The sequence below is a fragment of the Tauraco erythrolophus genome, chromosome 19 (genome assembly GCF_009769465.1).
Source record: "Tauraco erythrolophus isolate bTauEry1 chromosome 19, bTauEry1.pri, whole genome shotgun sequence".
NCBI lineage: Eukaryota > Metazoa > Chordata > Aves > Musophagiformes > Musophagidae > Tauraco > Tauraco erythrolophus.
In genome coordinates this window covers 14,897,747-14,922,729 of record NC_141483.1, presented here as the reverse complement: position 1 = coordinate 14,922,729, position 24,983 = coordinate 14,897,747, and the positions used below count along the sequence as shown (strand labels likewise).

The 24,983-nt window shown below is 47.6% G+C and overlaps 1 protein-coding gene across 1 annotated transcript; it reads right to left on the bottom strand.

Moving 5' to 3' along the window:
• Positions 1-2,068: 2,068 nt before the first annotated feature.
• MYO1H (myosin IH) lies at positions 2,069-23,665 on the bottom strand. Its single transcript, XM_086623744.1, is given in 34 exon segments — positions 2,069-2,092; positions 2,957-3,056; positions 4,043-4,140; positions 4,548-4,615; positions 5,186-5,321; positions 5,830-5,885; positions 6,799-6,892; positions 7,353-7,436; positions 7,836-7,995; positions 8,586-8,670; positions 9,283-9,351; positions 9,900-9,976; positions 10,963-11,076; positions 11,364-11,481; positions 11,765-11,870; positions 12,355-12,435; positions 12,665-12,711; positions 12,924-13,018; positions 14,378-14,469; positions 15,101-15,181; positions 15,841-15,946; positions 16,436-16,503; positions 16,839-16,879; positions 16,882-16,950; positions 17,596-17,650; positions 17,652-17,675; positions 18,033-18,100; positions 18,103-18,145; positions 18,688-18,792; positions 19,877-20,056; positions 20,495-20,575; positions 21,209-21,407; positions 22,379-22,493; positions 23,536-23,665. Coding segments are annotated over 34 exon segments (3,069 nt in total).
• Between the last annotated feature and the right edge of the window lie 1,318 nt (positions 23,666-24,983).

Genomic DNA, 24,983 nt, shown 5'->3' with positions numbered 1-24,983 from the left:
ACGGGAGCGCAGACCTGTCTGCTTTGATTCTGCAGCACCCCACAGCAGACACGCACGGTGACAGTACAGCAGAGCTGATGCACATCTGACTTGTGGAAGTGGTTTTGTCCATCAGCATAACGCAGAAAAGCTGGAGTAAATCTGCTGCTTGTAACAGTTCAGGCTGCACAGCGGAGGCAAGAGCAGCCACCAGCCACTGACCTAAAGCTTGTGGACACGGTCTTTACTCCCACATGTAGCAGAGTAGCTGCAGCACCAAAGCAGCTGCTCCTGGACTTAGAGAAGGCAGGTTTTTAGATCCCACCCTGAGCTCCAGTTGCCTGGAGCCCTTGTGGAAGGCTCCCAGCTCCTGTCTTACCTTAGAGCAAAGGGTGGGCAGAACCTTGGAGTCTTCATGGAGTTGTGGTTCCTGGACGAGAGCAGCACATTCCTCTGTTCTGTACAATCGTTCCCTCCCACTTTCTACTTATGCACAAAAAAGCTTGAGCTGGATTTCAGTGTATGGTTGATGTTTGCAATATGTACTTTTTTTTTTTAAATGTAACACAATAAATTAGAAGATATTTCATATTTACATGCCAGTCACTTTATTACTTGTTTGAAGAGCGCCGTCCACGTCGTCCATGGAGCTGGAAGGAACTTTCGGGAAGAAATACCAGACATCATCCTGCTCTGGTTGTTAGTTTTACCTCGTGGCAGTCTGGCTGTCGGGACTCTGTGGACCCCACATTTAAAGGCAGCGAGTGGAGGATCTCCAGGCTGAGTTTCCAGCCTCACCCAAGCAAGCTGGAGCAGGAGCTACAGGTTTGCCTCGACATGAGGCAGCAGAGTAAGTGCTGCAGACACAGAGAGGGGCAGCACAGCTGCAGCTTCCAGGCAGGGGGGAGCAGATGGAATTCCTGTCTTCCAGCTGCCCTCCTGACTTCCCCAGTACACCTCAAAGGAACAGCAATGCCTACCACACTCTTGAGGGAGTAGAGTCCAGCTCCATGGACAGAGATGGAGGTTCCTCAGCAGCAGGAGGCTGGGTTCTCCTGAACTGGATTGCACCAAGCCAGCACATCCCTCTTTAAAGAGGGGGCATTTTGGTCATCTTTTGTTTTGATTCTGCTGCCTCAGTCTCATTGCACTGTGCGTAGCTGCCCAGGGAGAACCAGGACTGTTACTCTGAAAGGAAAGACCTTCCCCCATGTCCGAGTGGGCAAGAAAGCAGCTTACTGAGATGAGCAGCTTCATACACTGATGCACTGACTCAAAAAAGATCAGCAGCAGCCCAACTGCTACATTTAACTTTCAGTTACGTTTGCAGCAGTTTAAATAGCTTTAAACAAAGAGGGGAGATTTCAATTAGATCTAAGGAAGAAATTTTTCCCTCAGGGTGGTGAGGCACTGGACCAGGTTGCCCAGAGAAGCTGTGGCTGCCCCATCCCTGGCAGTGTTCAAGGCCAGGTTGGATGGGGCTTGAACAACCTGGTGTAGTGGAGGGTGTCCCTGCCCATGGCAGGGGGAGTAGATGATCCTTAAGGTCCCTTCCAGGCCAAACCATTCTATGATTTAACCATCTCTACACCTGCTGAAGGAGCAGCTGCTCCTTTGAAAGGCTGTGCCAGTCTGAGAGAAAAGGTGTTTTCAGACCAGAGTTAACTTCAGTGATCTGCACTTGATGCAGCTCTCCTGGTGAGCAGTGACTCAAAGTACAGCCAGAAAGCCTTTTTGCTTCCATCTGTCTTAATCCTTCCTGACTGCTCAGAGCTCTCAGCTCTTACTGAGTGCTCAGAGATGGACATTTTACATGTGAAACTGCATCTTTTGGTTTAAACCTTTCCCTGTGACAGTGTCTAACCATCTATGCTCACTGGAATGTTACAGCAACATAATAGAATTTATTTAGCTATAGTTGAATAGTTTTAAATTATAAAAAAGAGCCTAAAAGGTGCAAGCAAACTCTCAAATCACAGCAGCCCTATGGCATCAAAGATTCCAGGGGAGATGTGAGTGCTGGTCTCATCCTGCAGGCTCCTTTCTGTTCCCAGCCAAGACAGCAGCCAGGAGCAGGAACTGCTTCTCATCAAGACTTTGCCTGGGTGGACACCTGGGATGAGAAAAGGAAGGAGTCATTGAGTGTTCTGCCCTGCCTGCAGGAGAAGAGGTTGTGTTGTTTGTTTGACAATTGGTATATCACCCAAGGGCTGCCAGGGCAGCTAACCAGTGCCCCAGGGGTGTTACACCTCAGCAGGCAATTCCTCCTTGGAGCTGCCCGCTGACACTACCAGACACACTACCCCAGTGAAGCAGCAAAGACCCTCGTCTTCCCGTGTTCCTCCAGCCACACATGCCATTTCTTGCCTTGTGAGCTGCTGGAGGCAGGTTTAGCACCCCCCTGCCTGACCAGCAGCAAGGAGAGCAGCAAAGCTCTCCCATTTTCCAGAGCTACATATAGAGCCAGAGTTTGTTCTCCTCTTGGTGGTGGTTCTGCTGAGACTGCTGCTGTCAGACAGACCCTTCCTTCTCAGATAACCTGCCTGGTTTACAAGAAATGCTTTCCCTCCACCCCACAACCGATTTCAGAAACAACTGGGTTGAAGGAGGCAAGAAGAGGTGGCGGAAGGACGACTTGGGTGAAGTTTGCAGGCGGATGTTTAAACGGTCAAGCCAGGAGAGAACCTTGCTCCCTCTCCCCGTGCTGGCTTGAGAGAGCAAGTACCAGCGAAAATTCATGTGCAAGGTGAGTAGCTGCAACTCCCAACACAGTGGTGACCATGAACTCTGCATTATCTTATGCAGGCAGATACTCACAGAGTAATGATGTCATGCACCTCTCTGCTCTGTAAGAGGAACCGACTCCTCCTGACCTCACACAAAGGGCCCGAGCTGAGCAGAGCTGTGCTCTGCTCTACAGAGGCTGAGCAAAGGAGAAAGCACAAGTCATATTCCTGGTGCTTAGATGAGGCCTTACCACTGTTAGTTGCCCGTTTTTGGCTTTAAAGACCTGAGGCTCCTGCCCAACGGTGAACACCATCGTCCCTTCCTTCCCAGAGCCGATGCGAAACTGAAGACTGCAAACACAGACAGAATTCCTCATTAGATGCTTTCCTCGCAGTAGGCTTTACTCTAAGCCCCCTTTATTCCTGTTCCCTTGGCAAATCTCCTTAGATTAGAAGGTCAGAGCCCTCCAGCTTAGGTAAATTTCCTAAACAATTGCATTACACCACGCAACCCAGAAGGGTTTGATGAATGGAGCATGCCTGCCCGGTCCGGGCATTTGAATTTTCCTGGTGCAATTAAGCAGTAGAAGATAAGCAGATCTGACCTGGAGAAAACCACTGAACACACAAATCTAATTACCATTGAAATGCAAAGGCCGGAGAGAAAAGCTGGAGCAGAAGCACAGGTTTCATATGCCAGTTTCAATTTATGTAGAGATTTGAGAGACAGACTGCATCCACCTGCCATTAGCTTGGTGGCGTGACTGAGAAGGTTCCCGTGCTCAGCAATCGCATTTCAGGGCATTCTCAATCTTTTAGGGGGAGGAGCATTTATCCTGAAGTGACCCCTGGGCTCAGCCCAGCAGCCTTTCCTCAGAGCTGGTGCTAACGAGGTCTGCTGTGAAACCACTAAGCCCACAACCTCACGCCCAGGTCACAGCAGCAGAAGCCTAAAAAAAGTAGATTTAAAGTACAGTCACCTATAAACGAGTTTGGGTTTTATGCAGACGGGTCATGGGCAGCTCAGAGCAGCACACCTAGCAAGGAGGAACCACAACCATCGTGGAAACAAACTTTGTTAGCGTGGGAAAGAGGTGGTAACGAGTTTTAATATCTTTCCTTGTGCCAGTGCATCCCATCTTGTTTCCCTTGTGCCTATGAGAGGAAGCCATGGAACTAACCATGCTACTGCAACAGACCTAACCAGCTCAGGGCACTGTCTGCTGGGGTGATGTTAATGGTTTTGACCTACGTAGTCCAGGGCTAAAAGTTTCCGAAGCAGGTTCTTCCATGAAATACAGCCTGCACAATACCACCCATTCAGCTTCCTTCCTTACCTTCCCTGCACAACTTTAACGAGGTTTTGCTTGTTGGCCAGCATGCAGAGTTTAGTGACTGTCTCAAAGATATGCTCACATTGAAGTATCACATCTCCCTGGAAATAGAAGAAAAAAAAAAAGAGGCATAAAGTCACGTGGAACCACCCCGGCACGTAAACCACGCAGCCGTTGTGCGTCCAGAGATAATTCCTGCCTAATGCTGCACGGAAGGGACCCGTAACTACACAGCAGTTACAACAGCCACGTACAAGTTGGGTTTGTTAAACATCCTTTCCAGGGACTATTTAGGATTTATAGTGACTTTGGCTCCAAAAAAAAAAACCAGGAAAGTGGAAGCTTTCATGGTGAGACAGCAAGAATGCAAAGGTCTAGCTGACTACAGAATTAGTAAACATCAGTAACTGTGTACTCCCACTATTTCACAGGAAAATGTAATAATTATCAGCTGCAAGACCTTAGTTCTAACCACAAGCTCACAGCAGCCTCATTTCAAATTCTCTACCTTCTGTTTGTTGTCCTCGGGAACATGGATGACTACAATCCCATCGCTCAGGTTGCTGGTGGAAATACCTTCAAAAGAAACCCAAGAATTAGAGGAAAAGCTACCGAAGACAGTTCTGCACCACCATCATCATCTTCCCAGTTTTCCAGACACCTTCTGAAGATCGCTTTCCCCGTCACCCACTTGTCCATAACACGTTTCCAGCAGTGGTTATTTAAACACAGCACTTTAGTTGTTTGCTCCACGCTTTTCCGTGCTACCTTTGTTTTGGTAAGGGAGGAGGGAGAAAGTACATATTTTATCCCTGGACTGTAGGTTTAGACAGCAGCAGGATTAAAAAATAACTACAAAACAAGGTAGGAAAGTGTTTGTGGGGTTTTTTTGCCCTCCCCTCTATTTCAGCAGAGCCACGTCCTCCCACATTTAAGTATTTCAAAGACCTGTGTCCTCTTGCTCATAATTTATACGTCGAGTAGCTGCACGTGGACGCACAGACCCCTTGTCCATCCCCCAGGAGAAAGCGTTCTCAGGTAGATCATTGCTTCAAGTATCTTTGAACCCCCAAGTTTCAGAAGTTCGTTTTCCCACCCCCAGGGTCGCTGGCAGAAGGGGAAGCCCCACGCTGACCCCGCCATTACCTTTCAGAGTGGCATAGTCTATTTTCTGCTTGACCTTGGCCACCTCCACCACGTACGCCGCGGACTGGGTCAGAACGAGCAGCCGTTCCCGCGCTTTGAACCCGTTCCTGTCGTATTTTATCACGGGGGTCACGTACTGGAAACGAGGGGTCGCAATCAGCGTTGCTCGCCGCCGCGGGGGCCTGTGCTGGAAGCAGCTCGGCGAGGAGCGACCGCGGAGCTGCGGGTCCCACCTCACCACAGCTGCTGCCAACCTCTGCTGGAAACCATCTGCTTTCTTTATGCTTGGAAATTCAGATGGCAGAATCACGCGCCGAGAAGGATGGTTTACCTGTGCCCTCTATGCCATAACCGTGGGAAGTGCAGTGCACTTCTCCTGCCCATTACAGCCCAAACGGTGCTTTTTAAGCTTTTATTAGAAGAAATCTTCAATAATTTTTGTCTTGGTACATTCCAAGACCTGTCTCCAATGTAAAGCATGGAAATACTCACTACACTGCTGTTCAGCAGCCTGCCCTGCCACAGAGACATGGCTGCAAGACAGCCTTGGGCATGTGGATCGCCCAGTCCATGAGACCAATGAGCTCCAGTACTCCAACCCTGCTGGTTTGAGGGCTGCAGAGCTCCAGCTGTCCTTCCCTTACCTTGATCTTCTCACCGTGGATGAGCTGCAGTACTTTGGGGTTTATATCACTCTCTTCTGAGGAGCAAACCAGAAAGACAAACTGAGTGTAGGTGGTTGGAACTGGATGACCTTCCAACCCAAACCATTCGATGACTGTGACAGATGGCCACCACTCCCACCAGCAAAACACCAGAGTGCTGCATTAATTGTCTTCATCCCATTAGTCCTTGTTGCCGTGGTACACTCCCTTCCAAACAGAGGATGTTCACTTCCAGCTACTCCTAAACCCATTTCGGTGATTTTTTTTTTTTTTTTTTCCTGCCTGACAAGTAATCCACACTGGAGTTACTGGCTGTCCTTGGGTCAGGCTCTGGCACAGAAGAACTCATGCTCAGAACCACCCAGAGCATTTTTCCTTCCACACAGTGCTTCAGCTGGCACTCTCTTCCAGGAACAACCCCAGCATCCCACCCATACCCCACCCAGCCTCCCAGTTCCCTCACCCTGCCAAGGCACTTTCACACAAGCCCTGCCAAGGGCTTTCTTCTCATGCCTTCTACATGCTCAACACCAGCTACATGGCCTCTCAAGGTTCACATCTCCTTCCCCAGCAGCTCCAGTCCTTGGGACTGGGTCCCCACAGCTGGGGATGCTGCACTGCAACATCCCTGCTCCATCCAGCACAGCGATGGAGGGTCCTGATCCATCCCAGCCCATGGGGAATTTTGCTTGGGTTTCTGGCTCTCTGCCCCAAGATAGATGTCAGGTACCTCCAGTTTGAGAGCAAAGTCTGGCAGATTAGTCACCGTGACAATGTGTCACTGGACACAACAGGGCACCGGAACACAAAGGGTAGGGCCCAAACGCTGCAGGTGACGCTACCACTGTCAGGAATTTCTTTTAAAAACTGGAGTCTGATTTGTCAAACAGAATTTTCCTGAGCAAGGGCCACGTGGCCGAGTCCTTCTGGGGTCCGTTGTGTACTCACTCAGTCGGGTGTCCATGAAGGGCTGGTTGATGCTCTGGGGGTAGCCCTCCTTCTTCCCTCTGAAAACTGCACTGGCCACCACTTTTTGCTGTAACTGTTGGGAGAAGGAACAGCCTTTAACCTCTTGGAGTTTCTCCACCGGTAACATCAGCAGTTACAGTGTAGGCACAACGTCATCCTTTTGCTCATGCAGCATCTCCCTGACTCACGCTGCATTTCTTCCAACGTCTTTGGGTTATTCCTTTATTACACCCAATAAAAGGGTTGTAGGGACTAAACAGTCCTACAGATCTTTTCTTATTTATGAATCTATTCCAATTTTATGAAGCTTGGTTTTATTGCTGTGAGATTAAGACCCATGTGGCTGCAGGAGAACCACACCGCAGGTCCCACCAACGCACACACCTGACTCCTGGCTCAGGAGTGTTTGCACACAGGGAGCAGCAGTGGGCTCCTGGAAGGTGCAGCCTGTGTTTCAGACAGGTCACCAAGAGCAGATATCACAGTGCACAGGGCGTTTGAACTCCCACATTCACATTCCACATGTTACTTACCTGTGTTTTCCTCTCGGCAGTGACACCTCGGCAGTATTTCCTTACTAAGTTCCTAACGCAGATTTTCTGTAGCATCTCAGATGTCTGCATCAAAGGAAAAAAAAAAAAAAAAAAGTGGTGAAGTTGTGCAAACAGCTCCTGCTGCTGTCCCAACAAATACTGGCCTGGTGCAAGCTGTTTGTGACATCTGGTCACAAGTCCATGTGAGCTCCCCCAGCCCAGAGACCCACCTACTGCAGAGCTTCGCTGCCAGAGAAAAGTTAATTCTCAGCAGCAGCTGGAAGAGGCAGAACACAAAGGAGCTGAGCTATTGCTAAAGGCATTGCAGAGGTTCTCAGGGTCTTCCAAAAGCTCTGCCACCTTGCCTGAACGGAAGACAGGCCAGCAGGAAATCACTGCTCTTTTCCTACACCAAGTGTGCACGCAGGTGACCACAGAACGGAAGCCATCTTCACCGCTCCCCAAGCCCACAGCCACCCTCACCTCTTCCAGGATGGAAGGAGGTTGGAGCCAGCTCTTGTCCAAGACGTTTTTTGGAATGTGGTCTCTGAGCTTCATAAGGTAGTTGTACTGCACAAGCTGCACGAATTCAATGTTCTCTGGGCAAAGGGGTTTCTTCCGATTGATGAAGCCATTTATAAATCTACAGAACACATTCAAACCACAGCTTCCATATTTCATTACGTTCAGAAATCAATGGAAACAAAAGGCAAGTCACAGGAGGCACACAACAGGCTAGAAGATGGCCGACGTTAGCTCAGGTACACTGTAACCTGTGTTACAGCAATGGAAATGTTAAGCTTTACAATATTCCAAACATTAACATTTTTTTCCCCAAGTTCTATCGACCAAAATCCAGTGCTTTGGAGTCAAAAAAAGGAAGATCAGCTCTACGTTTGAAGCAGTATTTGGGAGCTGGGTTTAAGGGAGGACTATATATGAAGAGAACAGACAGGCACGCAAAGGATTGGTTTGGAGATCCCATGTGCCAATATAAACCAGCAGAGGAACTGGTGCCAATCAGAGAATCCCTGAAGAGGTGACAGGGATTTCTGACCAACCCCATCTGGCAACTGTCCTCCTAACTACAACGAGAGCTTAGAAACAGGTGGGAAGGAGATGGCTTTGACTCGCTGTACTGTCAGTACTCCGGGCTCATTGTCCAGAGGCCATGGCCAGGCTGTGTCCCACCACCCACAACCCTCCCCACGACCACCACACAGCGATAGGTACTTTCTGATTATCTGAACTGCCCACGTCCTCTTCTTGGCCGCCTTCCGTGCCAGCGCTCCTCGCCAACAAGCCTCCAGCTTGATAGCTGCAAGAATTAATCAGGCCCTTGGATCAGTATCAGAGGTCCTGCACCGTACTGTCGTTTAAATTCACACAGCAGACGTTGTAACTGACTCTTTTGCAGCTCTTCCCATCAGCTGATCTTTACAGTAAGAAGTTTAGAACGTTTTCTTCTCCATCATAACTGGTTGCTCTGGCACCAGGCTCACTGTAGAGCTCAGCACCAAGGCAGTGCCAGACCTTTGGCACTGCTCAGCCTCCCGCTGTCCCCTCCACGCAGCGAGCAGCCCACCTCTGAGCTGGTTGAGCTGCAGCATCGTTTATCAGCCTCTCCTCTGCGATGAGGGTTCATTTCCCCAGCAGTTAACGAGCAACTCCTTGGTACCCCAGAACATCCCCAACAAGCACAGCAGAGGCTGCTGCAGAGCTGCTCGCACGACTGATGGCATGAGGAGCCAAACAGGACTAGAGGGACCTCTGTGAATGCTCTTCATACAGCTGTCACCAGCATCTGCCCCCAACACCCACAGCCCTGCGGGGAAGCCGCAACTGCTATCTGCAGCAACCTGGATTCGTGACCTCCCAAAGCTGGAAAGCGTAGCCCCAAGAGGAGAATCCTTGATTTCAGAGCCCATACCTGCTTCTCTCTTCTTCTTGTACTCTCTCTTCCCAAGGCATCCTTTATATTTGGCCTGTAGTCTTGAAACTGGCAAAAAAAAAAAAAAAAGGCAGAGACATTGCTTGTACCTACAGGATGGTGTCGAGGAGCTGTGCTCCAGCCATTGGACACCGTGTGCCAAGGCACGGGAGGGTCTGCACAACCACCACGCATGGGAACAAAGGTGCCAAGACACCCACAGGACCAGATGCAGCCTGGGTAGGTAGACATAGCCCTAGGCAGCCCCATGCATTTACACATCTCAAGCAGGTACAAACGGGTAACAGTAGGATGAGACAGGTGGTATCCCAGTCCCAAGGGAAAGGTACTTAGTGCATCTAAACACGGACCAACAGCTACTAGTAGGGCCGAGGAGCTCCAAAGGAGGTATGTATCCCGAACTCAAGATATGTAGCTAGTGATTTCTCCCCATCCCGGAAGAAGGTTGTTTTCCTTGGACCCTCCAGAGCTGTGCAGACCAGGGGTCTCAGCTCCCACCATGGCGCAACCTGCTACGTGAACCTGGAGCCCAGAAACACAGGTTGCCCAGGCTCTGCTTCTCAGTCTAGACACAGATAAGGGAACTGGAACCATACCTAACAGGTGCTTTCTGAATTCAAACGCATCCTCAGTAGCAAACAGAGTCTTTGGGAACCGAATGAATATTTTGGTTCTGAAAGAGAGACCACGAACAGCTTATTCACAGTGAGCCATGGTTTCAGCTGCCCTAACTGGGCTCAGAGTCCTCCAGCTAGCTGCAATGCTGACAAGATACATCTCCTTCCACAACCACTTTTCTTTGTCTAGCTGGCACTTCCCGAAAGGATGCAAAGGATGTGGCAAAGGGTGGCACGGAGAGGGAAAGAAGCAAACCATCAGTTACTGCACAAGGTCCCAGGTGCCCTGGAAGGGGCAGCATGGGGAGCTCTGCCTTTATACAACTACATAATTCTCAATGTCGGGATCCCTGCAAGTTTCCCCAGGAGCTGCAGAGCTCAGGATAAGCAGCTGAAACTCAGTGAAAACAGATGTCCTTGTCTTAGCTACTATCCTAGACATTAATTCATGGATTCTGATAGCCACAGGTTGAAGGTGACTCTAGAGAGCCCTGCCTTGCCCCATGTCTTGTCTTCAGCAGGGAGGACAAGTTGTGGTTCAGGAGTGGTTGCAGAAGGCAGTTAAGCAGAGAACCCAAGTCTGAGACAGGCAAGCTGCCTCTGGCTGCCCAAGCACACCAGGAGACATGGAGCTGAAGCAAGGCAGCCCATCTCCCCTAACGCAGAGATGGAAGGAACTCAGCTGGATTCAAGCTTCCATAGAAACAGGAAGGTAAAAAATAGAGAGGAAATTTGTGCATCTGGGCTTTTTATCCGTCTCCTTGCTCCTGTGTGGTGTATGCCTTTGGAGCGAGGTGGTTGTTGCCTGTTTTTAAGAAGTCACTCATCAGAAGCCATCAGGTTTGCAGACCCAGACAGCTCCGCTCAGTTCACACGGTCAAGCAAGAGCCAAGCTGAAGGGATCTGTTCTCACCACCACATCTTGCAGCTCCCAGGGAAGGGACACGTGGTGGCTTGCAGTCACAGACAGGACAGAGGATCGAATGTGGCAAGCACCATGCAGCTGAGCAGCAGAGATCCCAGCCAGAGAAGGGAAATTTACCTTCCTAATTTGTATTCCTCGGGTTTGTAACCAATATGCTTGATGAGCTTCTCCACACCCTCAGCTGCTGGCCCGTGCCAATGTGGCCAGGTAGCTGGACAGAGGGATTTATACCTGAAACATCAGCAAGACATCAACGCAAATGACTTGATGTTTGAGGAGCCCCTTCCTGAAACTCTCCCCTCCCAAATTCCTACTGCTTTATTCAAGGCAGAAGATGCCAAAGCAGATCAAAATGGATCAGACAAAAGACATGCACAAGTTGTCTTTGATGCAGAAGAGTTTCTGCTGACACCTCCACATCTCCTGTCACTGGGGCTCGACATTTAAACAAATCTTGCTCTGAAACCCTCGTGGGAGGGCAGGTTTACCTGGCTAGAGGGCAAACCAGCTCCACGTACCTTTGCAAGAAGAGCTCATACTTTCGCCGGTACGCAAAGCCGGCTCGTCTCACCCGCAAGTGCTCCATCAGGCCCAGGTATTTCACCTGGTGTCGGATCAGATAATCGTCAAACTTCCCTGCAGTAAGAACACACATTCACTGGTAAATACTGTCTACAGAAGCTCGCTCACTTGCTCAAGTATTGGGACAAATAAGGAAGGAATCAAATCTACAATTACCCGAGGTGATGACTTTGCTGCTGGCTTAACTAAGATTTTTATATACATATATAGAGGTATATACATATATATAAGATTTTATATGCATATATACACAGGTGCATGCTCTACCTAGCTACGAGCTCAAGCCTCCCTCACTTCATTCCTTTATCTCAACTGTATCTTCAGCCCAGTGCCTTACCAGGCTCCTTGCTCTCGTTCGGTTTGATGCATCGGACATAAGAAGGCTCCTTGGACATCAGGATTTCTATCAGACTCATCAGACTGTTTTTGAACTGGGTTGCAACCTAAGATGGCATCAAAAGAAGTTTCTTAGCTTTGAAACTCATCACTGCAGTAATAGAAGTCAACCCATTCCTTGCACCCATCTTAGAGCTTTAAGGGAAAGGCTGACATCTGCATTAGTACCACAAAGCTTCTGAAGCACAGTCAGCCCTGAGTTACCTGGGCAGAGTGCTTAGCTGGGATATTTGAACCCCTGCCACGCAGCTGGGCACGCAAGGCAGCCCTTCAGAAACGAACTGCTGCTGGGTGCTGGGCACAGGGCTTGTTTTAGCAGCACACATTAACAACGACGTTGGGGTACGTCACTCTGTAGCTGCTGTCTCAGCAACGTCCCTGTTCAACTACCAGGAAACCAGCAGGGGCGTAACACCAGCAAAACAAAAAAAAAAATCCACTGAATTCAGGACTGAGGACAGGATCAGTGGTTGAATCAAGACTGGGGAAGTTGAGTTTGTGTTCAAAGTTAAGACTAAAGATGAAACTCACAGTCTCTGGTCTCCTCCTGTTGTCTAGTTCCGACAGTAAAAAGCAGTCTCTGACGATGCCGTTTTTAGAGTTGCACAGCACCTGAAACAGGAGGAATGAAAAGCTGCCTCATTTAGCAGCCACGTTCCTGCTGTGATGCTTCTAAGCTCGAGCAGCACAGCTGGAAGGACACACGTGTGGGTGCCTAAAACATTGCTAAGGAAAAAGAGTTGTTCTTATTTGCCACAGAGATTAAATACACCTTCTGCAAAACATTGCTGCTTCAAGCAAAGCAGCTTAGGAGAACTGCATCCCTCTTTTTGGTGCTTACCTCTTTTAGGTTTCTGTACAGTAGATCATTATTCTTCTCCAGAAATCCTGGGAAAATAATAAAAAGAAAGGTTTAATTATTTTGGAGCACAAAATTTGGATATTTATATCCACAAAATTCTCACTGCATTCACATTTAAGATTTCGAAGTAACACTACCTTCAGAAGGTGAGCACATTGTAATTCATCTTCCCACCAAGTCATCACCCACCACATTGCCCTAAAAGCTCAGGTAACTTCTTGACTTTGTGCACACTCACCGACAGCACAGTAAGTGACTTCTCCTGCGTAGTGAAGGAGGCGGAAGTCCACCCAGTCAATGGATTTCCGTGTTTTCTGGTCTGCGAGCTTGCGACTGCAGGGAAAAGACAAACCACAAAAACACCAAGAGAAAAAGCAGCAAACAGGCTTCCTCAGCTGGTACAAAGTCACCAGGAGGACAGCTGGAAGTCTAGTGCTTGTTCCTATTGATGTGGCTCTGACCATGATCAAATTATCATCTATCTGCCCGTTCGGAACAGCTGCCATAAACTCCTCAGAATATCTGCAACCTATCCATTGCTGTTTGACAATGATCCCCCTTGGCAGAAGTAGTGGAGATCTCCTCCTGTAACATTCATTTAAACACATTCTCATTGTCTACACGAGAAAAAGACCACCAGCTTCTTCCATTTCAAAGTGAAACTAGGGGGGAAAGGGTTTTTAGAGATATTTTACCCTAGACAAGAGCACAGATACAAAGAAGGACTCGAAATTTTCAAGAACAGCAGGAAAATCTTAGAAAGCAAGGATGCTTTTTTTAGGGAAAAAAATAAAAATAAAAGAGCAACTTGACAGTTTAACTTTCAGCTTTACGAGCAGTCACTAACAGCAGAGTTGTGTGTCACAACAGCACATTAGTACATCAAAGTTTCCTTCCAAGAGTGTCACCGAGTGCAGATCCCATTTAAGCAGCTCCAGCACTTCTATTTAAAGCTTTTAATCGGGCAGAACAGCATTAAGGCACGTTGTGGTGACAAGGAAGTTGGCTACAAATTTCCCACTTGGCGGCGATGAACTTCAGAGACGCAGAAACGGTGACAATTCAGCAGCGTGACTCTGAATTGATGACTTGTCAAAGCCCTTCAGCAAGCTTCTGCTGGGAGCTGCCAGGACAGCCCAGCGCCAATGCCTTCGTCTGCCACCACAACTGAAGCTGAAAACTCCACAAATTGAGTACCAACTAAAACGCTACTCATCTGGGAGATCACGTTTCTTCCCTCTCTGTTCCCAAAGCTCACACGTACCAAGATGGACTCTTGAAAAATATTGATGTACCCCTCGCAGCCTGGGGCGTTAGGTTCCTCTTCACAATACCTTCAGCTTTCCCTAGAGTCAGTGGGGGACAAAGCCACCTATGGCCAAAGCCATCTAACCTTCATAGGCCAAAGTCACGGGCCAAAGCCATCCCATCTTTAGTCCCTAATTTTAATGTGGAATGAAACCAGACTCAAAGATCAGCATCACACTAGTAAAGAGACAAGAATCCCCACCACCAGCTCCCCACTACCCCAGGTCATACCCTACGAGCTTAAGACATTACAATGTCACACAGTGGGTGGGCTGCTTGATTTTCTTTGGTACAGAGCAAAATTGTTCCCTCCCCAACACTCTGTTATGGGTAAGAGATGGGAAGAGTTGCCTCTGTGATAGGATACAGAGTGTAAATGCATACGTCACGAAGTGGGCATGATCTCCTACTTTCTCTTCCAGCTTTTCCAAGAAGCTCAAATCTGTTGCTTCACCAGGTCGTAAGCATTCTTCATCCTGGAACAGCAGACACCAGATCAAATGCTGCTCTGAACAGGCTACTCCCTCCTCACTAATATTTAGTGCAATGTTTTTCTGCAAAACCACCAAAGAGCTTGGCTACAATTTGAGATAAGTTTTCAGCTCTCAAGTTTCTCTCCCAGCTGAGCTCTTCAGAAGCATCAGCCATCAAGGCTGGCACGTCATGCAAGCAGATAGATGGGATAAATTGTTCTTTTTCATCTTTACAGAAGCCTGGATATTTGGCTTCAGGTGGCTATGGAGAAGCCCTGCTGGTGTTCTGCCATCTCCCTGCTTGGAAGGAGCCTGGGTCCCATTCCTGCTGCTGACTATAGCCAGTAGGTCACTGTGTGCACCTTCCTCCGATGTCTCAGTGACTCCAGGCAAAACGGCCGAGGTCTGCCTTCTCAAGCACTCGAAGCAGCATACTGCCTTTACAAACCACAACTCTGGCAAGCAGATCCTCTACCTTAATCCTCTGGGTCTTGGTTTACAAGGTCTGGCTATTTATCTACGTTCTGAATAATGTAGACCCATCACATAATTAAAGGAAAAAGTATGATTGTGGACCACTACCACCAGGCACAGGCAGGGATTTTAGTTTAAGTAGTACAAACTCTCTTCTTACCAGAATGGAGATTATTCCTTTATGTTTTTGCTCAACCAGGTCACAGATGATCTTGTTGTTAAAATATGGAATTGGTTCCCACTGAAAATAAAAGGAAAAAAAAAGGAAAAAAGGTTTAGAAGATGACCTTTTCCTTGCAGTTTTTAACTTGACTCCGATCCCACTAAAGATCAGTGTAGTGAATTAGGATTGATCGAGTTGCTGGGGAAAAAGTGACAGCACAGTGATCCGTCACCCCGCACTAGTCTTCCTGCCTTCAGCAGCCCCAGTCATCCTCTCATTCTCTACATCAATGCACTCCATCTTCCAGTGTCTTCCACCGTTGGAGCTCCTCATTTCTACAGGGACGTCGCCACTGCTGACCTGAGTTTTGGGCATGTCCTACTCCTTCCTTAGATGATGTAAATTAAATATAGGCTAAATTACACTGCAAAAACGGTTACAGAACGAGACCCACCAGTACCTTGTACTTCCCACATGAACAGTGCAAAGATGAACTGTCCAGAATTGGGGACAGTCTCCTGTCTAGAAATAGTGCATGGCATGCTGAAGCAGAACAGACTCACGGGGGAAGCATTGACGCAAGAATGTAAAAATACACAAAGGATAGGTTACTTGTGGGCAGAGGGAACATGGCAAGTAAAAAAAAGAAAAAAGCAAGATGCCTTCTTCATTGATGATCAAAAGCATTCAGTGTAATTGCTGTTCAAAAAAAAAAAAGAAGGAGAATAACAAATTACCTCTATTCCTTCCAGTTCATACTCCTCCTGCTCTGCTTTCAAGGTCATCTCAATCAACAGCTGCTGGAGCTTCTCATTGCAGTAATTAATGCAGAACTGCTCAAAGCTTCAGAGTGGTTAAGTCAGCATTAGTTATTTATTTCATGGACAGTTTTACTTCTCCCATCACTACCTGCTGTATCCCAGCCAAACAGCCTGCTTCTGCACAGACCAAGCCCACGTGTTCCTCCTGCACTGTTGGCCCAATGGCTCAAATCCACGCAAGAAGTCCAAGCTAAAGCTTTCACCCTGGGATCAGCTAACTCAGCACCCAGATTTTGCAGTCACCTGTACCTCACCTTGCTGGGACAAGACTAGATTCAAGAAGCCATGCAGGACAACATGCCCCATCCCTGGAAGTGTTCCGGGCCAGGTTGGATGAGGCTTTGAGCAACCTGGTGTAGTGGAGGGTGTCCCTGCCCATGGCAGGGGGGTTGGAACTGGATGATCTTTGAGGTCCCTTCCAACCCAAACCATTCTATGATTCTATGACTTAAGCACATGCCCCCCACCAGCATGGGGACAGGTCACCCCATGCCTCAGGAGCTGCTGTTACCTGTTTGTGTCCAGCACTTCAAAGCCATAGATATCCAGCAGGCCAATAACTGTTTTCCGACTTGAATCCTGTTAGAGACACCATCGCTCAGTAATTGCTGCTTCAGCTGATGCTTCCTCCCTGCATGTTTCATGTAGTTTCTTTCACCTAAATTTTAAACTTTCTCTTTGAAAACTTCGTGTCACATGCCAACGCAGTTGCCACTTTAAAGCAGGTAATGAACTGCTAAAACCATTTAACCTTCCACATCTAACTAAAGTTTTCCAGCTCAGCGCTGTGGGATGCCCCTACATCAATTAGCAAGCATCCAAGATTTTTGTGATGAGTGCTGTAGAGCCTCACTAGGGAAACCGCTCAGCATGTCGGGGTACTCAGTGTCGAGGACACTAGACAAGAAACCAACCTTGTTGGCCAGAGAGCCGTTAATTTTGTTGACCAGCCAGTGAAAGTCCGTCCATAAATGGCCTTTGCTACTGCATCCCGAGCATAGAATGCCAGATCCACGGTTCAACGGGCTTAGGACCTAAAAAAAAAATATATATATACATAAAGGTATGCCAGAGATGATAAATAACACAGAAGATCAGAACAACCTTCTGCAAAGCCAGTTGACACTGGTGGCTCGGAGTCCCAGCCACGCTGTGGTGTCCCACAGCCCAGCGCTCAGCCGATCTGCAGCTGCCGGTGGCTTTGTCCACCATCAGCCTGGTGCACGGCCACAAGCCATGAGGACTGTGACACCACGCTTTGGAGAGTACCCGTTTAGACAAGTGGGGAGAAGCATTCTGACTTCCTCAGTTTCATTTTAGTAAACTGGTGCCAAATGCTCCAAGAACAGTTTTCACTAGCGCTTTTCTCTCCGTTTCTGCAGCCCAGTTTCCCAGGAAGCGCTCTAGGGACTGGACAAAAGGGAACAGTTTGGCTCAAATACAGGGCGCCTGCTCCCAGCTTTTTAACAGCGACCACCTTGTTCAGCCATAAAACTCTAATATTGGGAACATGTTTTAGTTTAACGTCTCAGGCTAGAAGAGGAAGGTGACACGGAGGAGGACAGAGATAGCCAGAGCGATCCGGTTTTGTTCCTGCTAAGAACAGAGCTCCTCTTCTGTCACCACCACTTGTTGGGGGGCTCCCAGCTGCCTGGGGTTACACAGGGCTGCTCGGTACCTCTTCAGATCTGGCTTCGATCTTCCGATGGGTGAGAGCTTCCTGCAGGAATGGACAAGTGCACACCCAGGAGCTGCAGAAAAAGAAACGCTTGCGCTCAGAGTACCGCCAGCAGGAGACTGTTAGAATAAGCAGTGCTGTGGGATCAGCAGGGAATAACCCCCCCAAGCTCATTCCCATTCCTTCCAGGGGGACACCAGCCCGACAGATCTCAGTTCTACTCATCTTTGAGCAGCATAAGTAAGGAAGTTTCAGAGAGATGTGCTACAGAGAAAAGGGGCACATCAACCCTACGAGTCAAGTTTATAACAAGAGCTGGGCATTTCTATAGCAATCCTTCCACTTTTGGGAAGAGATGCTTTTGTCCTTAAGAGGAAACACAGCAAGGTTAAGGCTTTCTTGTAATACTGACACTATCTCGAAGAGATACCTTTGAAATCCACTTGATCTGCGTGCCGTCACGAATGATGGCATGTCCATTGCTGTCTTCTTCAAACTGATGTTCCCAAGGTGCAGCACACTGGCAACAATCCCAAAGAGATGCTGATAACAAGAGACACTCCGTCAGAAAACAGGTTCCCACAGGTCCCTGGGATGGCACTAACCTTCCCGACGCACGCTAATACACGGAATATTGGCTAGGCTGGAGGAGGCGAGTCGGACAACCTGCTGCAGAGATACACTACCACCAGCTGAGATCATGCTGTATGAGTGCCAGAGCTTCTCCCCCACACTCCCTCAATCTCCCCAAAGGATGTCCTATTCCATCTTTAACACCTCTCCCAAGCAAGGCTGCTTCATCACTTTTAAGGTAAGACAGCAGCACGTTCCTTACTTTTTTTTTCCCTTTGGTAGAATCATAGAATGGTTAGGGCTGGAAGGGACCTTCAAAGGTCATCTAGTCCAACCCCCCTGCAAGGAACAGGGATATCTCCAACTAGATCAGGTTGCTCAGGGCCTCGTCCAACTGGCCTTGAACATCTCCAGGATGGAGCATCCACCACTCTCTGGGCAACCTGTTCCAGTGTTCTACAACTCTCATGGTAAAAATTTTTTCCTAATTGGTATGTTCCGTCCCATTTAACATGCATACCTCTATATCTTTTCAGTAAAGTCAATGAAGTAAAAGCTTTGCGGACTATTTCCAGTCATTCTTTGTCATTAATAGAAAACACTTTGGCACATCGACCCTGTCAGTAAGAGAAAGATGAGTTAGTACAATTCATTGGCAAAGCACCTTCCTTATCAGCACCAAACAACAGCAATGCTGCTGTCATTCCCAGTTTCCTCAGCCTGTATAGATGCAGTCTGGCAACTAGCTAGCAAGTTTACTGTTTATGTCACTCCTGCTAATCCGGAAAGTGGCTCATTTGATCAAATCTTTCAGTTTATATGTAAAGCTTCAGATAACTTGAAGCATCGAGCTTGGATAGTGGTTGCCATAAAACAGCTAAGTCTTGTGAAGAGCTTGAGCTTACAGTCATCTTCCATTTTTATGGTAATAGTGTCTTCTGCCCAAGTATTCTTCACTACCAATGAAGAAAGGAAAGCGAGAGCAGTACCACGAAGTGAGCTGTACACTGCATAACCACACCTGTGGACCTCAGTAATACGGGGTCCATAAATCCTGAGAAACCCATTTTATACCAGGTTCTGACAAAGAAGCCTTAGAAGAGATGCCTTTATACAAAGCATAACTTGCAGACAGATGGTACTCTGCTGTTTAGTAGCTCAGACCACTCTTCTCAATGAATCAAGAAGTGTCTTGACCATACTAGGGGGACCCGAGGCCATCAAATGGCTTGGTGACATTTGCTTCAGAGTGTTTACAGTGTCACAGCAGCAGTAAGACATTCTGCATGCACGGAACATGGGGAATTCCCCAGAATTCTTACTAATTGTGTAAGTGACTTGTTAAAATTCTGATGGCTTTGCTGTCACTGGGTCACGTTGCCCAAAAGCTTTGTTTCTGCCCCCACAACTACTACCAGTTGATCCAGTACAAGATATTATCTCTTACAAGCCACTTATCCCGTGCATCCTCAGGCCATCCCAGCTAGAACAGTTGCTGCTACAAAAGCACCCAGGGTAGCACCGTGTACGGCAGCCTCAGGACAAATATGTTTGCAACCAACCTGCCCGCGAGCTCCAACGTGACATACAGCAGGTTCTCCTAACAGCTCAGCAGCACGCTCAGCACGAGAGGAAAGCTGCATCTGCAATCCCTGCCATTCCTGATGTGGGATACAGAGAGAGGGAGGAGCTCCCACTGACCTGGATGAGATACGCGTACTTTTGGGGGTTGCGCTCCAGCCCAAGCCAGCAAAGAAGATCCTTGTCTCCACCCTCTAATAACTGGTAGAAAATATGGAAATTCCTTTCTCCGTGGTTTTGGTGGACAACTCTGGATTTCTCAATCAGGTAGCTGAGGATGTGCCCTCCCACGGGAGCCCCCTGGCAGAACAAAGGAGTCAGATCAACACCAGCAGATATAAATAACGTCATTGCGACGGCTGCTCCTCCTCACCTACCAACGAGGAGCAGTGTCAGGAGAAGCGCGTTTCTGCTGTGACTTATCTGCCATCTTGTGTTTAAGACTTAGTGTCCAACAACAGCACCAGCTGTACCTAAAGGTTTGGTGTCCTTTTAGTGCAACTTGTGCTTTACAACAATTTATATCAGCTTTCAACTCAGGGCTGGCAGCACTGCCAGAAATGTAGGAAGCTTTCAGGGTGTATAACTAGTGACTCTACTCACAAAATGCAACGCCTGTAAAAACAGGGTCAGAAATCTGCAGCCTAAGTCATAATAAATCCTGTGCTGCCTGGGAAGTGTCCAAGAGGTTCACTGATACAGCTTGTTTTAAGAGCGCTCCATTAAGTTTGTTCTCACCTTAAAATCAAATTGGATATCCATGTATTTCCCAAATCTACTCGAGTTGTCGTTACGCAGAGTTTTTGCATTTCCAAAAGCCTGTGGAGAAACAGGTAGATTAAGTCACTTCTAATCTTACTGAGAACCTGACACCCGTGGTAGAAGAAAGCTCCAGAAATAAAGATTTGCTGCATCAGCTGAGTCCTACTACTGAATTTAGTGGGATGAAAGAAATACAAACTTGGTGGACTTGGCAGCGTTAGGCTTACAGCTGGACTCGCTGATCTCAAAGGTCTTTTCCAACTTAAATGATTCTATGACCCTAAACTACTGTATTTCCCTAGCTTTAACGGGGAATATGCAGCTAAAAAAGATTATCACTCTTTTTTTTTGTATGACCTATAACTGAAACCACGAGAAGCTGTTGTATGCTGCAGTTTCTTGTACTCCCAGGTTTCAGCTATCCCTCCACTATCAAACCCAAGTTTAAATTTCTGAACACTAAGTTAAATCCCAACCATTCGTTCAGAGGTTGTGCTGCCAAGGGGCCAAACATCCGTTATTATATATGTTATATGCAGGTGCAAAAAAAAAAAAAGAGTTTTTTTTGTATTTTACACACAAAACCGTGTAAAATAGGAGGCTGTTCCTGGGTGCGGGTGCGTAGACTTGCATGGATTGAGGCCACCAATGCCAATTCTTCTGCATTTTGCACCTTTATTTAGTTTTTACCTCCAGAACAGGATTGGAAAGGAGCAGCCGATCGCGGACGATCTGCAGCTGCTCCGTGGTCGGGCAGGTTACCGCGTAGTACTGCAAGATCTTCTTGGATGCTTCTGTCTTCCCCGCGCCGCTCTCCCCAGAGATGAGGATGAAGTGGTTGTTGTACTCGCTGCACATCACCCGGTAGGCGTTGTCAGCTATGGCGTATCTGAACAGGGATCACAAGAAGCGTTCAGAGGAGAAGCACCCTTTAGAAATGGCAACAGGAGGCAGAGCATCAAAGGGTTTTTTCCCCAGAAGTGCTTACACCTCGTCTAACGTTACAAGTATTGTACACGCTGCAAAAGCACAGCTCAAAACACGAGTCTGACTGGAGGTCTCGTAGCAAAAACCCAGTCTGTATTTGAGGGACAGACAAGGCTTGTTCTTTTCCCACTGTTGCTGTAGGATTTACTGGTTGGCATGACTTGCTGGTGAATACAGTTTACCCACAGCAGGCGCTCCCTCCTCCAAAGCAGAGGAGCCAGTTTTGACTCCAGTAGAGGCAAAACCCCAACGTCTGCTTATAGAGAGATACAAAGATAACCACTAGTGGAGCCTTCCCCAATATGCCACTTAAGGAAGGGAAAGAAAAGAAAAAAAAACCAACCCCAAACAACCACTACTCAAACCACCGTCCAACAACTTCTAACCACCAAATAATTCCAGCTCAGAATTCAGGAGTTCAGATTTCTTCCCCTCCTGGGAAGCCCAAGTGAAGGCTGTACATGAGCACCGTGCTCATCCTGTGGTTGCCTGCACTGACATGGGGCCTCAGAGGACAAGGCAAGATGATCAGAGCCTTCTGGACAGCTGAAGGAAAATATGTTGAATCTCACATGGGGACAGTCAGGCAGTGGTCTGACCAGACCATGTGTAATGGGGAGGACACACTAGTCTGGGCAGTTATCTTCAAGATAACTCTTTCCCTAGTTTCCCCAACATCACTTCTGCAATCCTTTTGTTCCTCTTTTACTCTCACTGTCAGCCAGAAGACAGAGACAAACACATCCTTACCTACAGGAAGGTTAGAACATCAGCACTCACCAGACCTAGTGACTGTGGATACATCCTTGTTCCTAGTACACAGAGAAAACCCAATTTATTAATTTAAACTGAAATCCTAAGGGTTCTACTTACAGATGTGGTGGCAGTTCAAAAAAGTTTACTCCTCGATAAAGCTGCATCTGCGTCGCTGTGTAGATGTCCAGCTCTTTGTAAGGGTTGACAGACACAAGAAGAGTACCAATATAGTCTGCAGGGAGAAAGAACGGATACAAGTGGGAAACACGTTCCACCACAAGAATGATGGCTCCTGAAAGAGGAGTCAAGTTCATCAGGACGTTATGCAAGACCAACTGGAAAAGATGGTAGAGAACTTGTTACGAGGGAAAAAAAGAAACCTACCAAAAACCCCTCCACAGGCTTCACTATTTCAAAGCCAACACCAAACTTCTTCCAAAACCTACTCAGTTAAGAGTAGGGTTGAACAATGAAAGCGAGCTTAGAGCCTTACATTTTATATGCATGTTGTTGATATCTCATGATGCTTAAGGGATTTTTTTTTTCTGACTAAAATCAAAGTTAACGTAATGCATTTACTATCCCAGCTCTGTTTCACAAAGTCTTTGGAAGTGACCAGTAACTAATGCTGTGAGGGAAAGGCACGCAGGATGTCTATTCCACAGACAGCAGCTCAACAGAGAAAATGCCTTCTTACTGTGAAAGAGGAACAAATAACCTATTTCAGGACACATATGTTTTCCTTATTTATAAACATTTTTAGCATGTCAAAAATGACACATCTACCTTCTGCACACTCTTTCAACCCTTTTCACTAGTGCTATAGACAATCAGTCCCCATTTGACAAAGCATACGTTCAGAGTATCTAACTGTGTAAGCCAATGCATAACCTTGGAGTTGCTGAAAAACACGGACGTGGCTACAAAGCCTCCTCAGTTTGCACCGTGAGGCACTCAGCACTTCTCAGACCAGACACCACGTTCAGCGCTGCCTTGCCTTCAAAAATAGTGTTTCACGTTTCATTCCCTTACTATTTACTGCATATTGTTTGAAACCTTGTAAGGTGACTCAGAGCAAGCCAAGACTGTTGTTTTCATTAGCTAAAGTTGGTGAACTTCTACTGGGTGATCACTCTGCTGGTTACTACTAACATCTAGGAAGGTTTGTTGTTAGATACACACACACACAGCTCTTCTTCCTAGATCTGACCAGCAAGGGCACTCTTAGAAAGGTTTCACCTGCCACAGGCTACATGAATCCACATGACCAGCACTTACATAGATGAGGTTCTCCTGGTATCGCTTGCGAAGGTTGGTCAGGAAAGCAGTCTCACTGGTGTGGGAGTCCAGTAGCACAAAGTCCTGCACCCCAACTCTGTCCCGGGCTATCAGAGCCCCTTCCATGATTGCGTCACTGTTGTCTTCCACTTCTTCTTTCTACAACACAAAGGTTGTGCAATACAGAATTAGGAGAGAGCTGATAGGAACCCTAAGGGTCGGCTAAGTCCTGCCCCATACCCCAGGGCCAAATCAGCCTTGCACAGGTAACGCCAAGGGATTATTATCCAAGCTGTTATTAACACCTTCCTCAAAGATGGCAATTTCATACCATGCGAATTTGAACCCCAAAATCTTTGCAGTCAAGATGTCTGAGACTCACTACTGTGCTCAGAGAGGAAGACCAAAGTTTCCAGGCAGCCCTCACTAACGTGACAGTTGTTTGAGACAAACCTAGCTGCGAAGAACCACTGTGATCTGGGACGCTTCGTTAACTCAGCCTGGATCAAGCAGTTGCAAGCACCAAGTTGGAAGTTAACGGTGGGAGATACCAGAGGAATTGTTAGTCTCTACACCGCCTGCGAGTTCTTTGTACAGGCATAACTGCGAAGAGGAGAGTCTCCAGAAAAGGCTGTACTCGACCCTCAGGGAAAAAAAGATGAATCCTACAGTACTGCTCTGCACAGACCTGCTCCTTTCGTTATAATTAGTGCCTTCCGCGAGCGGATGGAAGCCAACCATCGGAGTTGGGCAGCAGATGTCCCCACTCACCAGCAAGAGAGCGGGACCGGGCTGGTAACACACAGCGACTTGGAAAACCAGTCAAACCTCTACTAGCGCACCCCCACCTCCTTCTCAAAGGGCTGAAAGACGCAAAAACTGTCACTGACAAAATGTAATTCTTCTGCACACTCCTCTTCCTGTTGTTTATCACGGAAGTTGACTTTATATCGAAAATACTCACTGCTGAGGATCAAACGCTTGTTTCCCAGACTATAAGAATAAATAGTCTGGGTTTTATTTAACGATATCAAGCTGATCACTTCGTGCTAGCAAACAGGATATTCTTTACTCTACAGTAATAAACATGCCATAGTAGGTTTGGTTTTGTTTCTCTTAAAGACACCAGGGTGACACAGATCAGAGAAGAATTCCCAGCCTAACGCATAAAATACTTCCCCTCCGACAGAAACGAAGGTTTTTTGAGCAGCTTACCTCCCCGAGCTCCTGCACGTTGCAAACCAGGCGAGAGAAGGGGGCTGAGCCCACGCCGGCCCCGCAGGCTCAGGGATGCGCACGGAAGCTCAGCACCTTCGCTCTTCTCTTATCGCCCTTCCTGACATTGTGGTGTGTGGTTGGTTTGTTTTTTTTTTTTTTTTTTTTCACATTTTGCTGCTCCACTGCTCAAGAAGATTGCGTGCAAGATTTTGACCAAGCATTAAAA